The sequence below is a fragment of the Gadus morhua genome, chromosome 17 (assembly GCF_902167405.1).
Source record: "Gadus morhua chromosome 17, gadMor3.0, whole genome shotgun sequence".
Taxonomy (NCBI): domain Eukaryota; kingdom Metazoa; phylum Chordata; class Actinopteri; order Gadiformes; family Gadidae; genus Gadus; species Gadus morhua.
The window spans coordinates 344,560-362,500 of record NC_044064.1 but is presented as its reverse complement, the minus strand read 5'-3'; the positions used below and the strand labels follow the sequence as shown (position 1 = coordinate 362,500).

At 53.8% G+C, this 17,941-nt stretch overlaps 1 protein-coding gene across 1 annotated transcript in view; it reads right to left on the bottom strand.

Annotated features, from left to right (window-relative positions):
• Window positions 1-17,931, bottom strand: part of spag17 (sperm associated antigen 17) — a 26,507-nt gene extending 8,576 nt beyond the window's left edge. Inside the window, exons 1-20 of the mRNA XM_030339049.1 lie at window positions 17,695-17,931; window positions 16,178-16,318; window positions 15,745-15,804; window positions 15,167-15,295; window positions 14,746-14,911; window positions 13,234-13,398; window positions 12,714-12,859; window positions 11,805-11,924; window positions 11,590-11,647; window positions 11,183-11,274; window positions 10,617-11,024; window positions 8,034-8,181; window positions 6,746-6,889; window positions 6,556-6,629; window positions 6,281-6,388; window positions 3,888-4,042; window positions 3,677-3,786; window positions 2,843-2,904; window positions 2,106-2,691; window positions 1,290-1,409 (exon numbers count right to left, since the gene is read on the bottom strand). Of these exons, the coding sequence (XP_030194909.1) occupies window positions 1,290-1,409; window positions 2,106-2,691; window positions 2,843-2,904; window positions 3,677-3,786; window positions 3,888-4,042; window positions 6,281-6,388; window positions 6,556-6,629; window positions 6,746-6,889; window positions 8,034-8,181; window positions 10,617-11,024; window positions 11,183-11,274; window positions 11,590-11,647; window positions 11,805-11,924; window positions 12,714-12,859; window positions 13,234-13,398; window positions 14,746-14,911; window positions 15,167-15,295; window positions 15,745-15,804; window positions 16,178-16,318; window positions 17,695-17,790 (3,088 nt within the window). The 5' untranslated portion in view covers window positions 17,791-17,931. The remainder of the gene's footprint in view (window positions 1-1,289; window positions 1,410-2,105; window positions 2,692-2,842; window positions 2,905-3,676; window positions 3,787-3,887; window positions 4,043-6,280; window positions 6,389-6,555; window positions 6,630-6,745; window positions 6,890-8,033; window positions 8,182-10,616; window positions 11,025-11,182; window positions 11,275-11,589; window positions 11,648-11,804; window positions 11,925-12,713; window positions 12,860-13,233; window positions 13,399-14,745; window positions 14,912-15,166; window positions 15,296-15,744; window positions 15,805-16,177; window positions 16,319-17,694) is intronic.
• Between the last annotated feature and the right edge of the window lie 10 nt (window positions 17,932-17,941).

Genomic DNA, 17,941 nt, shown 5'->3' with positions numbered 1-17,941 from the left:
ACCCCCACCAGAGTGACCCAACACACACAGGGGGGACACAACCCCCACCAGAGTGACCCAACACACAGGGGGGACACAACCCCCACCAGAGTGACCCAACACACACAGGGGGGACACAACCCCCACCAGAGTGACCCAACACACAGGGGGGACACAACCCCCACCAGAGTGACCCAACACACAGGGGAGACACAACCCCCACCAGAGTGACCCAACACACAGGGGGGACACAACCCCCACCAGAGTGACCCAACACACAGGGGGGACACTACCCCCACCAGAGTGACCCAACACACACAGGGGGGACACAACCCCCACCAGAGTGACCCAACACACACAGGGGGGACACAACCCCCACCAGAGTGACCCAACACACAGGGGAGACACTACCCCCACCAGAGTGACCCAACACACACAGGGGGACACAACCCCCACCAGAGTGACCCAACACACAGGGGGGACACAACCCCCACCAGAGTGACCCAACACACACAGGGGGGACACAACCCCCACCAGAGTGACCCAACACACAGGGGGGACACTACCCCCACCAGAGTGACCCAACACACACAGGGGGGACACAACCCCCACCAGAGTGACCCAACACACACAGGGGGGACACAACCCCCACCAGAGTGACCCAACACACACAGGGGGGACACAACCCCCACCAGAGTGACCCAACACACAGGGGGGACACAACCGCACCAGAGTGACCCAACACACAGGGGGGGACACCAGCTACCTGGAGGTCTGAGGTCCGCCCCCCAGAGGGGGTCTTACCGTCGCCGCCTGGAGGTCCGAGGTCTTCCTCCAGAGGGGGTCTTACCGTTGCCGCCTGGAGGTCCGAGGTCTTCCTCCAGAGGGGGTCTTACCGTCGCCGCCTGGAGGTCCGAGGTCTTCCTCCACAAGGGGTCTTACCGTCGCTGCCTGGAGGTCCGAGGTCTTCCTCTAGAGGGGGTCTTACCGTCGCTGCCTGGAGGTCCGAGGTCTTCCTCCAGAGGGGGTCTTACCGTCGCTGCCTGGAGGTCCGAGGTCTTCCTCTAGAGGGGGTCTTACCGTCGCTGCCTGGAGGTCCGAGGTCTTCCTCCAGAGGGGGTCTTACCGTCGCTGCCTGGAGGTCCGAGGTCTTCCTCCAGAGGGGGTCTTACCGTCGCTGCCTGGAGGTCCGAGGTCTTCCTCCAGAGGTGGTCTTACCGTCGCTGCCTGGAGGTCCGAGGTCTTCCTCCAGAGGGGGTCTTACCGTCGCTGCCTGGAGGTCCGAGGTCTTCCTCCAGAGGGGGTCTTACCGTCGCTGCCTGGAGGTCCGAGGTCTTCCTCCAGAGGTGTTTGCTCCGACTCCGTCTCCACGCGGTGGGTGATGAAGTGATGGCCGTCCTTCTTCACAGCAACTTGAATGAGACTGGAACCTAAAAGACAAGTAAGAGGAGGAGCAGACAGTTAGTAGATCAGGTTGGTTAGGGTTGGTTAGTAGATCAGGTTGGTTGGGGTTAGTTAGTAGATCAGGTTGGTTAGGGTTAGTTAGTAGATCCGTTTGGTTAGGGTTAGTTAGTAGATCAGGTTGGTTGGGGTTAGTTAGTAGATCAGGTTGGTTGGGGTTAGTTAGTAGATCAGTTTGGTTAGTTAGTAGATCAGTTTGGCTAGGGATAGTTAGTATATCAGTTTGGTTGGGGTTAGTTAGTAGATCAGTTTGGTTAGGGTTAGCTAGTAGATCAGTTTGGTTAGGGTTAGTTAGTAGATCCGTTTGGTTAAGGTTAGTTAGTAGATCAGGTTGGTTGGGGTTAGTTAGTAGATCAGGTTGGTTGGGGTTAGTTAGTAGATCAGGTTGGTTAGGGTTAGTTAGTAGATCAGGTTGGTTAGGGTTAGTTAGTAGATCCGTTTGATTAGGGTTAGTTAGTAGATCAGGTTGGATGGGGTTAGTTAGTAGATCAGGTTGGTTGGGGTTAGTTAGTAGATCAGTTTGGTTAGGGTTTGTTAGTAGATCAGTTTGGTTAGGGTTAGTTAGTGGATCCGTTTGGTTAGGGTTAGTTAGTAGATCAGGTTGGTTGGGGTTAGTTAGTAGATCAGGTTGGTTAGGGTTAGTTAGTAGATCAGGTTGGACCTACCTTGCACAAAGCGGACCCTGTGCACTGTGACGCGCCCCCCGTCTGAAGGGAACAGGTGTTGAAGGCGTCCGGAAACATGGACCAGCTGACCGTCCATACGGTAACCCCGGAACACAGGGCTGGGGGGGCAGCCTGCGGCCGGGTCCTGGGGCCCTGCGGCCGGGTCCTGGGGCCCCGGGGGCTGGTCATGGGGCCCCGGGGGCTGGTCGTGGGGCCCAGCGGGGGCCTCTGCGGTGGGGCCGCCTGGGGGCTGGTCCCGGGGCCCTGCGGTTGGGGGCCCCGTGGTTGGGGGCCCTGAGGTTGGGGGCCCTGCGGTTGGGGCTCCTGTGGTTGGGGCCCCTGTGGTTGGGGGCTCTGCGGTCTGGTCGTGGGGCCCTGTGGTTGGGGGCCCTGCGGTGGGGCCTCCTGGGGGCTGGTCCTGGGGACCCACGGGGGCCCCCCCTGTGGTCTCCTGCTTCCTGGTCCGGGCCGAGGTTTTGCCTCCAGCAGCGGTGGAGGAGGGGCCTCTCTTCAGACCGCCCTCCCTCCCTCCCTTCTCGCCAGGCTCCGCCTCCTGCTGGCGTTGCTCTTGATCCAACTTCCACGCCTGACACACACACACACACACACACACACACACACACACACACACACACACACACACCCACACACACACACACACACACACAGACATACGATGTCATGGAACCAGACATCGCCACCCTCTGAGGTCAGCGTGGGGGTGTGTGTTCACCGACCTTCAGGGAGTCTTCTCTGAGGCTGGGCTCCGGGGAGCTCTCCTCAGGGGCGGGGGGCGCGTCTGTGTCACGTGACATCACACATCACAGGTCAACACACCAATCAAACCCAGAGAGGACGGAACGCTAGCGCACTAGACCACTACCATGGGGTGACTCTAACTAGCTACCATGTGGTGGCTCTAACTAGCTACCATGTGGTGGCTCTAACATGTGGTGACTCTAACTAGCTACCATGGGGTGACTTTAACTAGCTACCATGTGGTGGCTCTAACTAGCTACCATGTGGTGGCTCTAACATGTGGTGACTCTAACTAGCTACAATGTGGTGGCTCTAACTAGCTACCATGTGGTGGCTCTAACATGTGGTGACTCTAACTAGCTACCATGTGGTGGCTCTAACTAGCTACCATGTGGTGGCTCTAACATGTGGTGACTCTAACTAGCTACCATGGGGTGACTCTAACTAGCTACCATGTGGTGGCTCTAACTAGCTACCATGTGGGGGCTCTAACTAGCTACCATGTGGTGGCTCTAACTAGCTACCATGTGGTGGCTCTAACTAGCTAACATGTGGTGACTCTAACTAGCTACCATGTGGTGACTCTAACTAGCTACCATGTGGTGACTCTAACTAGCTACCATGTGGTGGCTCTAACTAGCTACCATGTGGTGACTCTAACTAGCTACCATGTGGTGACTCTAACTAGCTACCATGGGGTGACTCTAACTAGCTACCATGTGGTGACTCTAACTATGTACCATGTGGGGGCTCTAACTAGCTACCATGTGGTGACTCTAACTAGCTACCATGTGGTGACTCTAACTAGCTACCATGTGGTGGCTCCAGGAGCCTCATGTTCCTGGTTTGCTCCGCCTCTCTCTTGGTCCCCTCCAGTCTCGTCCAATCAGAGATGACGTTGGCCACGTGTTCCTGGTACTTTCTAAGGAGAAGCCAAGAAAGAAGCAAGAAATGATGAGAGTCCAGAGGGAGTAGAACTCCTCATCAACCCTGAACCTGAACATGGTGGTGGTGTTCCTGAACCTGAAGGCCACGTCAGTGTGGAGAACGGTGTCCCAGGATTCGTGGCAGCGTTTCTGGGAGCTCCGGGGACTGTGACAGACGACATAGAGAGTCTGGTCCAGGGGGCTCTGGAAGGAGTCTAGGCAGAGGGCTGCGTCCATCGCAGCCTGGAGGACCTGGGCATGGGGAGGCAAAGGTGAGAGGGACACAGGGCGGTCTGGTGGAGGAGGGACACAGGGCGGTCTGGTGGAGGAGGGACACAGGGCGGTCTGGTGGAGGAGGGACACAGGGCGGTCTGGTGGAGGAGGGACACAGGGCGGTCTGGTGGAGGAGGGACACAGGGCGGTCTGGTGGAGGAGGGACACAGGGCGGTGGAGGAGGGACACAGGGCGGTGGAGGAGGGACACAGGGCGGTCTGGTGGAGGAGGGACACAGGGCGGTGGAGGAGGGACACAGGGCGGTCTGGTGGAGGAGGGACACAGGGCGGTCTGGTGGAGGAGGGACACAGGGCGGTCTGGTGGAGGAGGGACACAGGGCGGTCTGGTGGAGGAGGAGGGACACAGGGCGGTGGAGGAGGAGGAGGGACACAGGGGGGTCTAGATGTAGAGGGACAGCAGGGGGTCTAGATGTAGAGGGACAGCAGGGGGTCTAGATGTAGAGGGACAGCAGGGGGTCTAGATGTAGAGGGACAGCAGGGGGTCTAGATGTAGAGGGACAGCAGGGGGTCTAGATGTAGAGGGACAGCAGGGGGTCTAGATGTAGAGGGACAGCAGGGGGTCTAGATGTAGAGGGACAGCAGGGGGTCTAAATGTAGAGGGACAGCAGGGGGTCTAGATGTAGAGGGACAGCAGGGGGTCTAGATGAAGAGGGACAGCAGGGTGTCTAGATGTAGAGGGACAGCAGGGGGTCTAGATGAAGAGGGACAGCAGGGGGTCTAGATGTAGAGGGACAGCAGGGGGTCTAGATGTAGAGGGACAGCAGGGGGTCTAGATGAAGAGGGACACAGGGCGGTCTAGATGTAGAGGGACAGCAGGGGGTCTAGATGAAGAGGGACAGCAGGGTGTCTAGATGTAGAGGGACAGCAGGGGGTCTAGATGTAGAGGGACAGCAGGGGGTCTAGATGTAGAGGGACAGCAGGGGGTCTAGATGAAGAGGGACAGCAGGGGGTCTAGATGTAGAGGGACAGCAGGGTGTCTAGATGAAGAGGGACAGCAGGGTGTCTAGATGTAGAGGGACACAGGGCGGTCTAGATGAAGAGGGACAGCAGGGGGTCTAGATGTAGAGGGACAGCAGGGGGTCTAGATGAAGAGGGACAGCAGGGGGTCTAGATGAAGAGGGACAGCAGGGTGTCTAGATGTAGAGGGACAGCAGGGTGTCTAGATGTAGAGGGACAGCAGGGTGTCTAGATGTAGAGGGACAGCAGGGAGTCTAGATGAAGAGGGACAGCAGGGTGTCTAGATGTAGAGGGACAGCAGGGGGTCTAGATGAAGAGGGACAGCAGGGGGTCTAGATGAAGAGGGACAGCAGGGTGTCTAGATGTAGAGGGACAGCAGGGGGTCTAGATGAAGAGGGACAGCAGGGGGTCTAGATGTAGAGGGACAGCAGGGGGTCTAGATGTAGAGGGACAGCAGGGTGTCTAGATGAAGAGGGACACAGGGCGGTCTAGATGTAGAGGGACAGCAGGGGGTCTAGATGTAGAGGGACAGCAGGGGGTCTAGATGAAGAGGGACAGCAGGGGGTCTAGATGTAGAGGGACAGCAGGGGGTCTAGATGTAGAGGGACAGCAGGGGGTCTAGATGAAGAGGGACAGCAGGGGTCTAGATGTAGAGGGACAGCAGGGGGTCTAGATGTAGAGGGACAGCAGGGGGTCTAGATGAAGAGGGACAGCAGGGGGTCTAGATGAAGAGGGACAGCAGGGGGTCTAGATGTAGAGGGACAGCAGGGGGTCTAGATGAAGAGGGACAGCAGGGTGTCTAGATGTAGAGGGACAGCAGGGGGTCTAGATGAAGAGGGACAGCAGGGGGTCTAGATGGAGAGGGACAGCAGGGTGTCTAGATGTAGAGGGACAGCAGGGGGTCTAGATGTAGAGGGACAGCAGGGGGTCTAGATGTAGAGGGACAGCAGGGTGTCTAGATGAAGAGGGACACAGGGCGGTCTAGATGTAGAGGGACAGCAGGGTGTCTAGATGTAGAGGGACAGCAGGGTGTCTAGATGTAGAGGGACAGCAGGGGGTCTAGATGTAGAGGGACAGCAGGGGGTCTAGATGAAGAGGGACAGCAGGGGGTCTAGATGTAGAGGGACAGCAGGGGGTCTAGATGTAGAGGGACAGCAGGGGGTCTAGATGAAGAGGGACAGCAGGGGGTCTAGATGTAGAGGGACAGCAGGGGGTCTAGATGTAGAGGGACAGCAGGTACCTGGGGGAAGATGTTGGGGTCGTGGTGTTCAGCGTAGCGGTGCTCAGAGAAAGATCTCAGCCGGCCCTTCTGGAAGATGTCCAACTTCTCCAAGAGACTTGATGTGTTCTGTACCTCCAAAGAAATTGAAGAAATGTGCTGTGTTTTTGGAGGCAGGTAAAGGCCATTTCAGTGATGACCACAGCACAGACTAGCCACACTGTGCAGCATCAGATGAAGACGCAGTGGTACCAGGAATGCGTGAGGTGATTAAACACAGTATGAAGGGATCATACCTCTGGGGACTCGGGCTCCTGGGTAACAAAGGTCTGATCTGTGGCAGGAGGACAGGGTGCTTCAGGCCGTGCACCTGCAGCCATGGATTGATTGGTATCATACCATCACCATTCTACCAAAGCACCCCCTTTGAACCCGGAGATGTTCTGCTAATGCTCTGAGGTCTAGAGGGTGGACCTCCCAACCTACCGTGTGGCGGCTGTGGCTGCTGTGTGCCGTTGGCAGGTGGGTCGTTCCTTATCAGCGCCCCCTGCTGGTCAACTGCAGCTAGAGGCATGCTCTCCAGCAGCCTGCCGTGCAACAGGTGCTCCACTGTGGACGACGAGGCCTCCTCTGGAGGGAACAACATGGTGCTGGGGTTAGATGATTCCTCTGGAGGGAACAACATGGTGCTGGGGTTAGATGATTCCTCTGGAGGGAACAACATGGTGCTGGGGTTAGATGATTCCTCTGGAGGGAACAACATGGTGTTGGGGTTAGATGATTCCTCTGGAGGGAACAACATGGTGCTGGGGTTAGATGATTCCTCTGGAGGGAACAACATGGTGCTGGGGTTAGATGATTCTTCTGGAGGGAACAACATGGTGCTGGGGTTAGATGATTCCTCTGGATCGAACAACATGGTGTTGGGGTTAGATGATTCTTCTGGAGGGAACAACATGGTGTTGGGGTTAGATGATTCCTCTGGAGGGAACAACATGGTGTTGGGGTTAGATGATTCCTCTGGAGGGAACAACATGGTGCTAGGGTTAGATGATTCCTCTGGAGGGAACAACATGGTGCTAGGGTTAGATGATTCCTCTGGAGGGAACAACATGGTGTTGGGGTTAGATGATTCCTCTGGAGGGAACAACATGGTGCTGGGGTTAGATGATTCCTCTGGAGGGAACAACATGGTGATGGGGTTAGATGATTCCTCTGGAGGGAACAACATGGTGCTGGGGTTAGATGATTCCTCTGGAGGGAACAACATGGTGCTGGGGTTAGATGATTCCTCTGGAGGGAACAACATGGTGCTAGGGTTAGATGATTCCTCTGGAGGGAACAACATGGTGTTGGGGTTAGATGATTCCTCTGGAGGGAACAACATGGTGCTGGGGTTAGATGATTCCTCTGGAGGGAACAACATGGTGTTGGGGTTAGATGATTCCTCTGGAGGGAACAACATGGTGCTGGGGTTAGATGATTCCTCTGGAGGGAACAACATGGTGCTGTGGTTAGATGATTCCTCTGGGGGGAACAACATGGTGCTGGGGTTAGATGATTCCTCTGGAGGGAACAACATGGTGTTGGGGTTAGATGATGATGCTGATGCATTGCTGTCTGTCAGTGATGTACGAGTGAAACCAGGAGAGGGTGTGTGTAGTAAGTGTGTGTAGTGTGTTCCTCAGGTGTGTGTAGTGTGTGTGGAGTGTGAGTGTAGTGTGTTCCTCAGGTGTGTGTAGTGTGTGTGTAGTGTGTGTAGTGGGTTCCTCACCACTGGTACAGTAGTGGAGCAGCTGCTGCTTGAACGCGGCGGTGGTTCTGCTGGTCCCCCTCTGAGCTGCAGAGCCTATCAGCCGCCACACGGGGGCAGACTGGAGCATGGACCCTTCCACAAGCATGGGGTCCAAACCATGAGGCGCCTGACGCACACACACACACACACAGGCTCACACACACACACACACACACACACACACACACACACACACACACACACACACACACACACACACACACACACACACACACACAGGCTCACACACACAGGCTCACACAGGCTCACACACACACACACAGGCTCACACACACACACACACACACACACACACACACAGGCTCACACACACACACAAACGCACACACACACAGACTCACACACACACACAAACACATACACAGGCTCACACACACACACACACACACACACACACACACACACACAGGCTAACACACACACATACACACACACACACAGGCTCACACACACACACACACACACACACACACACACACACACACACACACACACACACACACACACACACACACACACACACACACACACACACACACACGTTATAACTATAATGTGGTGAATAGAGTCACAGCACATGTTACTGTGATAACGTGACGTGATGCAGACAGAGAGCCCTCTTGTCCCGGCGTCTGAAGACCAGCGTCTGATCTGGAGAACGCTGCACCTCGTCCCTCTGCTGACCAACACAAGGACTGAACCAACGGTCCACCGTGTAGTCTAGTGATCATCAGTAGGCTGTGGTGACGGTCCACGTGTACTCTAGTGATCATCAGTAGGCTGTGGTGGTGACGGTCCACCGTGTACTCTAGTGATCATCAGTAGGCTGTGGTGGTGACGGTCCACCGTGTAGTCTAGTGATCATCAGTAGGCTGTGGTGACGGTCCACCGTGTAGTCTAGTGATCATCAGTAGGCTGTGGTGGTGACGGTCCACTGTGTAGTCTAGTGATCATCAGTAGGCTGTGGTGGTGACGGTCCACCGTGTAGTCTAGTGATCATCAGTAGGCTGTGGTGACGGTCCACCGTGTAGTCTAGTGATCATCAGTAGGCTGTGGTGGTGACGGTCCACCGTGTAGTCTAGTGATCATCAGTAGGCTGTGGTGACGGTCCACTGTGTAGTCTAGTGATCATCAGTAGGCTGTGGTGGTGACGGTCCACCGTGTAGTCTAGTGATCATCAGTAGGCTGTGGTGGTGACGGTCCACCGTGTAGTCTAGTGATCATCAGTAGGCTGTGGTGACGGTCCACGTGTAGTCTAGTGATCATCAGTAGGCTGTGGTGGTGACGGTCCACCGTGTACTCTAGTGATCATCAGTAGGCTGTGGTGACGGTCCACGTGTAGTCTAGTGATCATCAGTAGGCTGTGGTGACGGTCCACCGTGTAGTCTAGTGATCATCAGTAGGCTGTGGTGGTGACGGTCCACCGTGTAGTCTAGTGATCATCAGTAGGCTGTGGTGGTGACGGTCCACTGTGTAGTCTAGTGATCATCAGTAGGCTGCTGTTTGCACACACCGGGACAGAGAGCTGATCCCTAAGGACTGTGGTTCTGGTTGATAACACCAGAGGACTGGGTGGTACTGGAACACACAGTAGGGTTCCCCTTATGTTAAGGACTCTGTGGTTCTGGTTGATAACACCAGAGGACTGGGTGGTACTGGAACACACAGAAGGGTTCCCCTTATGTTAAGGACTCTGTGGTTCTGGTTGATAACACCAGAGGATTGGGTGGTACTGGAACACACAGAAGGGTTCCCCTTATGTTAAGGACTCTGTGGTTCTGGTTGATAACACCAGAGGACTGGGTGGTACTGGAACACACAGAAGGGTTCCCCTTATGTTAAGGATTCTGTGGTTCTGGTTGATAACACCAGAGGACTGGGTGGTACTGGAACACACAGAAGGGTTCCCCTTATGTTAAGGACTCTGTGGTTCTGGTTAATAACACCAGAGGACTGGGTGGTACTGGAACACACAGAAGGGTTCCCCTTATGTTAAGGACTCTGTGGTTCTGGTTGATAACACCAGAGGACTGGGTGGTACTGGAACACACAGAAGGGTTCCCCTTATGTTAAGGACTCTGTGGTTCTGGTTGATAACACCAGAGGACTGGATGGTACTGGAACACACAGAAGGGTTCCCCTTATGTTAAGGACTCTGTGGTTCTGGTTGATAACACCAGAGGACTGGGTGGTACTGGAACACACAGAAGGGTTCCCCTTATGTTAAGGACTCTGTGGTTCTGGTTGATAACACCAGAGGACTGGATGGTACTGGAACACACAGAAGGGTTCCCCTTATGTTAAGGACTCTGTGGTTCTGGTTGATAACACCAGAGGACTGGGTGGTACTGGAACACACAGAAGGGTTCCCCTTATGTTAAGGACTCTGTGGTTCTGGTTGATAACACCAGAGGACTGGGTGGTACTGGAACACACAGAAGGGTTCCCCTTATGTTAAGGACTCTGTGGTTCTGGTTAATAACACCAGAGGACTGGGTGGTACTGGAACACACAGAAGGGTTCCCCTTATGTTTTGCAGACCTTGCTGTGCTTCTGGCCTGGGGATAACGTGCGTCTCCTCTCCTCCTCTGGGAGGAGGTGCTCCAGCGTGCGTCTCCTCTCCTCCTCTGGGAGGAGGTGCTCCAGCGTGCGTCTCCTCTCCTCCTCTGGGAGGAGGTGCTCCAGCGTGCGTCTCCTCTCCTCCTCTGGGAGGAGGTGCTCCAGCGTGCGTCTCCTCTCCTCCTCTGGGAGGAGGTGCTCCAGCGTGCGTCTCCTCTCCTCCTCTGGGAGGAGGTGCTCCAGCATGCGTCTCCTCTCCTCCTGGCTCCGAGCCAGAGGTAAGAACTTCTCCAGCAGGCAGCTGGCCAGGCCGCGGTGGATCCCAGGGGGTGCGGGGGTGAGCTCAGGTTCAGCAACACTTTCTCCTTCCTCTGGAGGAAACATCTCCACCTAGATAGACAGAACACACGTGTTACACACTAGACCCCCACCTTTTGCAATGGAATCACGATATACAAAATGAGATTAGGTGCTTTTTTATTAATCATAAATGCCAAAATGTAAATGTGCAAATGTAGGCAGGCAGGAAAACAGGTAGACAGACAGACCTGTTCCAGCATGCAGTGTAAGATGACGGGTACAGACCAGGCCTCCGGAGGCAGCTGCTCCAGGAGGTTGTCATAGTAACGCATGTCCACATCTTTGGAGACAGGAGACAGAAGGTCTCTATTAGGACAATAGAAACATGTGATGGTTCTACCTCTGTTATAATCTATCAGTTAGGACAGAAACATGTTAGGACAATAGAAACATGTTAGGACAATAGAAACATGTGATGGTTTTACCTCTGTTATAATCTATCAGTTAGGACAGAAACATGTTAGGACAATAGAAACATGTTAGGACAATAGAAACATGGGATGGTTTTACCTCTGTTATAATCTATCAGTTAGGACAGAAACATGTTAGGACAATAGAAACATGTTAGGACAATAGAAACATGGGATGGTTCTACCTCTGCTCAGGACCTTCGGAGCGTCTTCCCTTCTGGAGTTCTGGACACTCTCATCAATCTAACAGAACAAATAGCAATGATATGGTGATGAGGTACCTGTGGTCATAGGGGTGTGTGTGTGTGTATGTGTGTGTGTGTGTGTGTGTGTGTGTGTGTGTGTGTGTGTGTGTGTGTGTGTGTGTGTGTGTGTGTGTGTGTGTGTGTGTGTTCCTCACTACAGTAGGTATGGTGGTAAGGTGCAGGTGTTCCAGGTAGTTCTGATGTTCTCTCTGCTGGGCCAGCCAGGCGTAGATCAGACAGGCCACGCCCTCGAAGATATACCCTCCCAACGCCAACTAGAGCACACATCAACACTCATGAAGACATCGAAACGTCCGTCTACATGTGTTAACACTGACTGTCCCTCACATGTGGACCTGACTTCATCTGGAGCTTAAATTTACGCCTTAGGTTTAAGCGTTAGCGGTATAAGAGTAATTGGGTAAGTTTTAAGGGTAAGGTTTAAGGGTAAGGTTTAAGGGTTAGGTCTAAGGGTTAGGTCTAAGGGTTAGGTTTAGGCCTTGGGTTTAAGCGTTAGGTTTAAGGGTTAGCTTTAAGGGTTAGGACTAAGTGTTAGTTTTCAGGGATAGGTTTAAGCGTTAGGGTTAGGTTTAAGCGTTAGGGTTAGGGTTAGGTTTAAGCGTTGGGGTTAGGTTTAAGCGTTGGGGTTAGGTTTAAGCGTTGGGGTTAGGTTTAAGCGTTGGGGTTAGGTTTAAGCGTTGGGGTTAGGTTTAAGCGTTGGGGTTAGGTTTAAGCGTTGGGGTTAGGTTCAAGTGTTAGGGTTAGGTTTAAGCGTTAGGTTTAGGGTTAGCGTTAGGGTTAGGGTTAGCGTTAGCGTTAGGGTTAGCGTTAGCGTTAGGGCTAGGGTTAGCATTAGGGTAAGGGTTAAGGACCAGCTCACCGTGGCTCCAGGGCCATTGAAGCGGTTAGCGTTAGCGTTAGGGTTAGGGTTAGCGTTAGGGTTAGGGTTAAGGACCAGCTCACCGTGGCTCCAGGATCATTGAAGCGGTTAGGGTTAGCGTTAGCGTTAGCATTAGCGTTAACGTTAGGGTTAGGGTTAGGGTTAGGGTTAAGGACCAGCTCACCGTGGCTCCAGGATCATTGAAGCGGTCCCCCACGGTGAGGCTGAGACGAGCCAGGTCATGGAGCTTAGAGCGGGCGGGCCCCCCCTCCAGGACCCGTCCCAGGGTGGACCAGAACTCCTCCAGCTGCTGGGCTGTCCCGGGCCGCTCTGCAACACAATACACATACTTACTAATCCTAGTTATTGTTCAATAAAAAAGGAAACACCTATTCACTGTAGTTATTGCAAAAATTAAGTATAAGCATGATAAGTAGCAGAAGTAGGCTACTATTATAGCGCTAATAGTACTTCTACTATTTATCATGGTACTACTTCTTCTACTACTTGTCGTGCTAATAGCACTTCTACTACTAATACGACTCATTATCAGACTTATACTACTACTTAATCATACTACTATTGGTGGTTCAAACTATCACTTCAGCTTTGCCATTTGTTTGATTCTAACCCCTTTGTCCACTATTCAAGGTTACCAAAGGAGTTTGTATGTTGTGTATGTTATGTATTTTCTCCTTCCTCACCCCCACCCTGGCCTGAGGGGTCCCTGTCTTCTGGAGCGTGCTCCCGCTCCACCTTGATCACATGGTCCACGGCCACGCCCAGCGCCTCCAGGGCGGGCAGCAGCTGGGCCTGGTGGAAGCCCGTTAACAGGATGTAGTGCTGGGGCCCGTCCTCTGGCTCATCATCTACACACCCCGGGTTACAGGAGGGACTCTCAGCCTCTCAGAGTGCACACCGGGTTACAGGAGGGACTCTCAGCCTCTCAGAGTACTCCAGAGTACGCCCCGGGTTACAGGAGGGACTCTCAGCCTCTCAGAGTACGCCCCGGGTTACAGGAGGGACTCTCAGCCTCTCAGAGTACGCCCCGGGTTACAGGAGGGACTCTCAGCCTCTCAGAGTACGCCCCGGGTTACAGGAGGGACTCTCAGCCTCTCAGAGTACACACCGGGTTACAGGAGGGACTCTCAGCCTCTCAGAGTACACACCGGGTTACAGGAGGGACTCTCAGCCTCTCAGAGTACGCCCCGGGTTACAGGAGGGACTCTCAGCCTCTCAGAGTACACCCCGGGTTACAGGAGGGACTCTCAGCCTCTCAGAGTACACCCCGGGTTACAGGAGGGACTCTCAGCCTCTCAGAGTACACCCCGGGTTACAGGAGGGACTCTCAGCCTCTCAGAGTACGCCCCGGGTTACAGGAGGGACTCTCAGCCTCTCAGAGTACACCCCGGGGTACAGGAGGGACTCTCAGCCTCTCAGAGTACTCCAGAGTACACACCGGGTTACAGTAGTTACTCTCAGCCTCTCAGAGTACTCCAGAGTACATACTGGTTTACAGTAGTTACTCTCAGCTCCTCAGAGTACTCCAGAGTACACACCGGGTTACAGTAGTTACTCTCAGCCTCTCAGAGTACTCCAGAGTACACACTGGTTTACAGTAGTTACTCTCAGCTCCTCAGAGTACTCCAGAGTACACACCGGGTTACAGTAGTTACTCTCAGCCTCTCAGAGTACTCCAGAATACACACTGGTTAACAGTAGGTACTCTCAGCTCCTCAGAGTACTTCCACTGTAAACAGTAAATGACTGCTCTGACAGTAGAAGCTCATGAACACTGATACAACATTTGGTCTTTGATCATCCCAGAGTGTGGCTGAGGTTGTGCTCCGGACTCGGTTGAAACGTGGTGATCGTCAGTAGGCCCCGACCCAACCCCTGACCAGTCCGCTTTGAGGGACTCGAATCCCAGGCAGATAAATCAGCTCGCTAGCGTGATGGTTAACATCATGCGGGCAGCCGCCGCGAGTAACGTAGCCGCTATTGAGGAGGACATTGATTCAGATGTATTCTCTACGCCGCAAGGCGTAGAGAATACTAGGTTCACTTTTAATAAGAAGTTGGAGTTAATTGCGACAGGAAGACCTACAACAGAAGACCTACAGTTGGGTTCCAGAACTAAGTGACCATATGGTCGGCGGCGGGGCGGGTAGGCTATGGCAGGTCGCAGTGCGGCGGGGCGAAATGGCGGTACTGACCTATGTACTGGACGGTCTGGACGACCTCCCCCCTCCTCTTCAGCTGGGTCTGCTTCTCGGGGCCCGGGGCCTCCGGCGCCACGCCCTTCTGGGCCTTGTTCTCTGGGGGCTTGCGCTTGGAGGCTGAGGCGGGGCCGGCCTTGCTCTGGGCCGTATCCTCAGAGCCCTCAGGGACAAAGAACAGCTCAACTCCACTCTGAGAGCGGCTGGAGAGCCGGCTCATCCAGGAAGATGCAACAAGAATATCCTTCATACCGTACAATAGTCCTCCTTATAACTATAAAGAACAACGTGAGAAAGATTACATTTAGCAGATGTTGGGACATGTGTAGTGATGACTCTCCAATCCAACCCATGGACCCCTCAGTCCCCACCAGCAGGAACGGGTGCAGGGCAGATAGGTGCGCTTGGTTTGTCTCACCTGCCGGCCAGCCCTCCGGTGCTCGTCGCTAGCTTTGACCTGCAGCATTTGGAACTTGAGGACGAAGGCCATCAGCTCACAGGGAACGTCCTCACCTGCATCCAGCAGCAGCTTGGCTGTCTCCGTCACCTGAGGTGTAGAAACCAGCCTCTGATGGGTCTACCAGGGCCTGGTCTCTAACCTCCGTATGGAGGTGATACCATATACAGTAGGTAACCTGCAGCTAACGGAGAGGGGATCTCATGTGCTTAGGGCAGAGCTCAGGACCACTCATTCACCACCGTGCCTACTAGGACGGTGGTGGTCCTTAGCTCTATGACCCCTAACTGGTACCTAAGGACCATCGTACCTCGGAGAACATACCATATGACCCCTAACTGGTACCCAAGGACCATCGTACCTCCATATGACCCCTAACTGGTACCTAGGGACCATCGTACCTCGGAGAACATACCATATGACCCCTAAATGGTACCTAAGGACCATCGTACCTACTACCTCCATATGACCCCTCACTGGTGCCTAGGGACCATCCTACCTCCATATGACCCCTAACTGGTGCCTAGGGACCATCGTACCTCGTAGAACATGGGGAGGTCTTTGGGCCTCTTGGCTTTGGGGTTTCCCAGGTCATGGATCTGAAGCAAGAGTGCAGAACAAGGAATGCTTTGTGTTTCTTTCTTCAATTCAAATATATTCAACCAAAAGAAACATTAATCATCTTAATCATTTTAACTGAACACGGAGAGTAGACAATGACAAAGTAAAAGACTTCAGATTTCCATACGCTTGTTTCATATAGTGGCTTATTGAATACTGGACTATAATAATACAGTGAGTCCTGCTTCAACCGAACTGAATGACTCCATCGGTCCAATGTGAGGAACTCAATCCTCTGCGACCTGGCCGGACCTCCTTCTCGGGGGTCTCTCTGGCAGACCATATGGAGCAGTACCCCGTTACAGAGCAGAGCATCACGACCCCTTCCAGGCCGTCACCGACGGGTCCTACCGTGGACTCGACGGCTGCCCGACTCAACAGGGTGAAGAGCCTGCGTTGGGGCTGCTGCACGGCCAGCTGTAGAGCCCCCATCAGCTCCTCTTCTGCTGGGGCTCCCCCAACCACCAGGGACACACAGGCCCTCCATGAACCCTGGAGACACAGACTGAGCATCATCACGCTGAATCAGGGCTGGAGGAGGGGACGTCTGCCCCCCCCCGGTCTGCAGCTTAACCTGTACTCAACGGGGGAAGATGACCCCTCATGGTCTGCTCTTTAATGACCTGTCTCTGTACTGTCTAACCCCTACCTGCTCCTTAACGACCTGTCTCTGTACTGTCTAACCCCTACCTGCTCCTTAACGACCTGTCTCTGTACTGTCTAACCCCTACCTGCTCCCTAATGACCTGTCTCTGTACCGTCTAACCCCTACCTGCTCCTTAACGACCTGTCTCTGTACTGTCTAACCCCTAGCTGCTCCTTAATGACCTGTCTCTGTACTGTCTAACCCCTACCTGCTCCTTAATGACCTGTCTCTGTACTGTCTAACCCCTACCTGCACCTTAATGACCTGTCTCTGTACTGTCTAACCCCTACCTGCTCCTTAATGACCGGTCTCTGTACTGTCTAACCCCTACCTGCTCCTTAATGACCTGTCTCTGTACTGTCTAACCCCTACCTGCTCCCTAATGACCTGTCTCTGTACCGTCTAACCCCTACCTGCTCCCTAATGACCTGTCTCTGTACTGTCTAACCCCTACCTGCTCCTTAATGACCTGTCTCTGTACTGTCTAACCCCTACCTGCTCCTTAATGACCTGTCTCTGTACTGTCTAACCCCTACCTGCCCCTTAATGACCTGTCTCTGTACTGTCTAACCCCTACCTGCTCCTTAATGACCTGTCTCTGTACTGTCTAACCCCTACCTGCCCCTTAATGACCTGTCTCTGTACTGTCTAACCCCTACCTGCTCCTTAATGACCTGTCTCTGTACTGTCTAACCCCTACCTGCCCCTTAATGACCTGTCTCTGTACTGTCTAACCCCTACCTGCTCCCTAATGACCTGTCTCTGTACTGTCCAACCCCTACCTGCTCCTTAATGACCTGTCTCTGTACTGTCTAACCCCTACCTGCTCCTTAATGACCCGTCTCTGTACTGTCTAACCCCTACCTGCTCCTTAATGACCTGTCTCTGTACTGTCTAACCCCTACCTGCTCCTTAATGACCTGTCTCTGTACTGTCTAACTCCGCATTCAGCCACCAGAGGGCAGTATGATCCGGTTCTGTCTAGAACTGACAAGCTTGATTAGCGTATGGGGGTAAGAAGAGCAGAAGGGGTTCTGAACACATAACCTCAACGGGGATAGTGATGCAGAGGGGGTTCTGAACACATGACCTCAACGGGGGTTAGTGAGGCAGAAGGGATCCTGAACAGATAACCTAAACGGGGGTTAGTTAATGCAGAAGGGGTTCTGAACAGATAACCTAAACGGGGGTTGGTGATGCAGAAGGGGTTCTGAACGCATACCTCCTCAAACGGCGCAGTCCTCAACCCGTCCTCCCAGCCTGGGTTCGTCGCCGCCGCCGCCATCGTCTGGCCGCTGCGACCTCTCTTAGGAGGCATCTGTTCAACGGGCTACAATATAACGACTAGAATGACGTTGCCTATACAAATTATGTTAGTAATTAATGACGTTACTTTGACAGCGTATTTAACTTTAACCTCTGGTTTTAGTGAACGGTCCTTACGACAGCGCGTCGTCCGGGTTACCTAA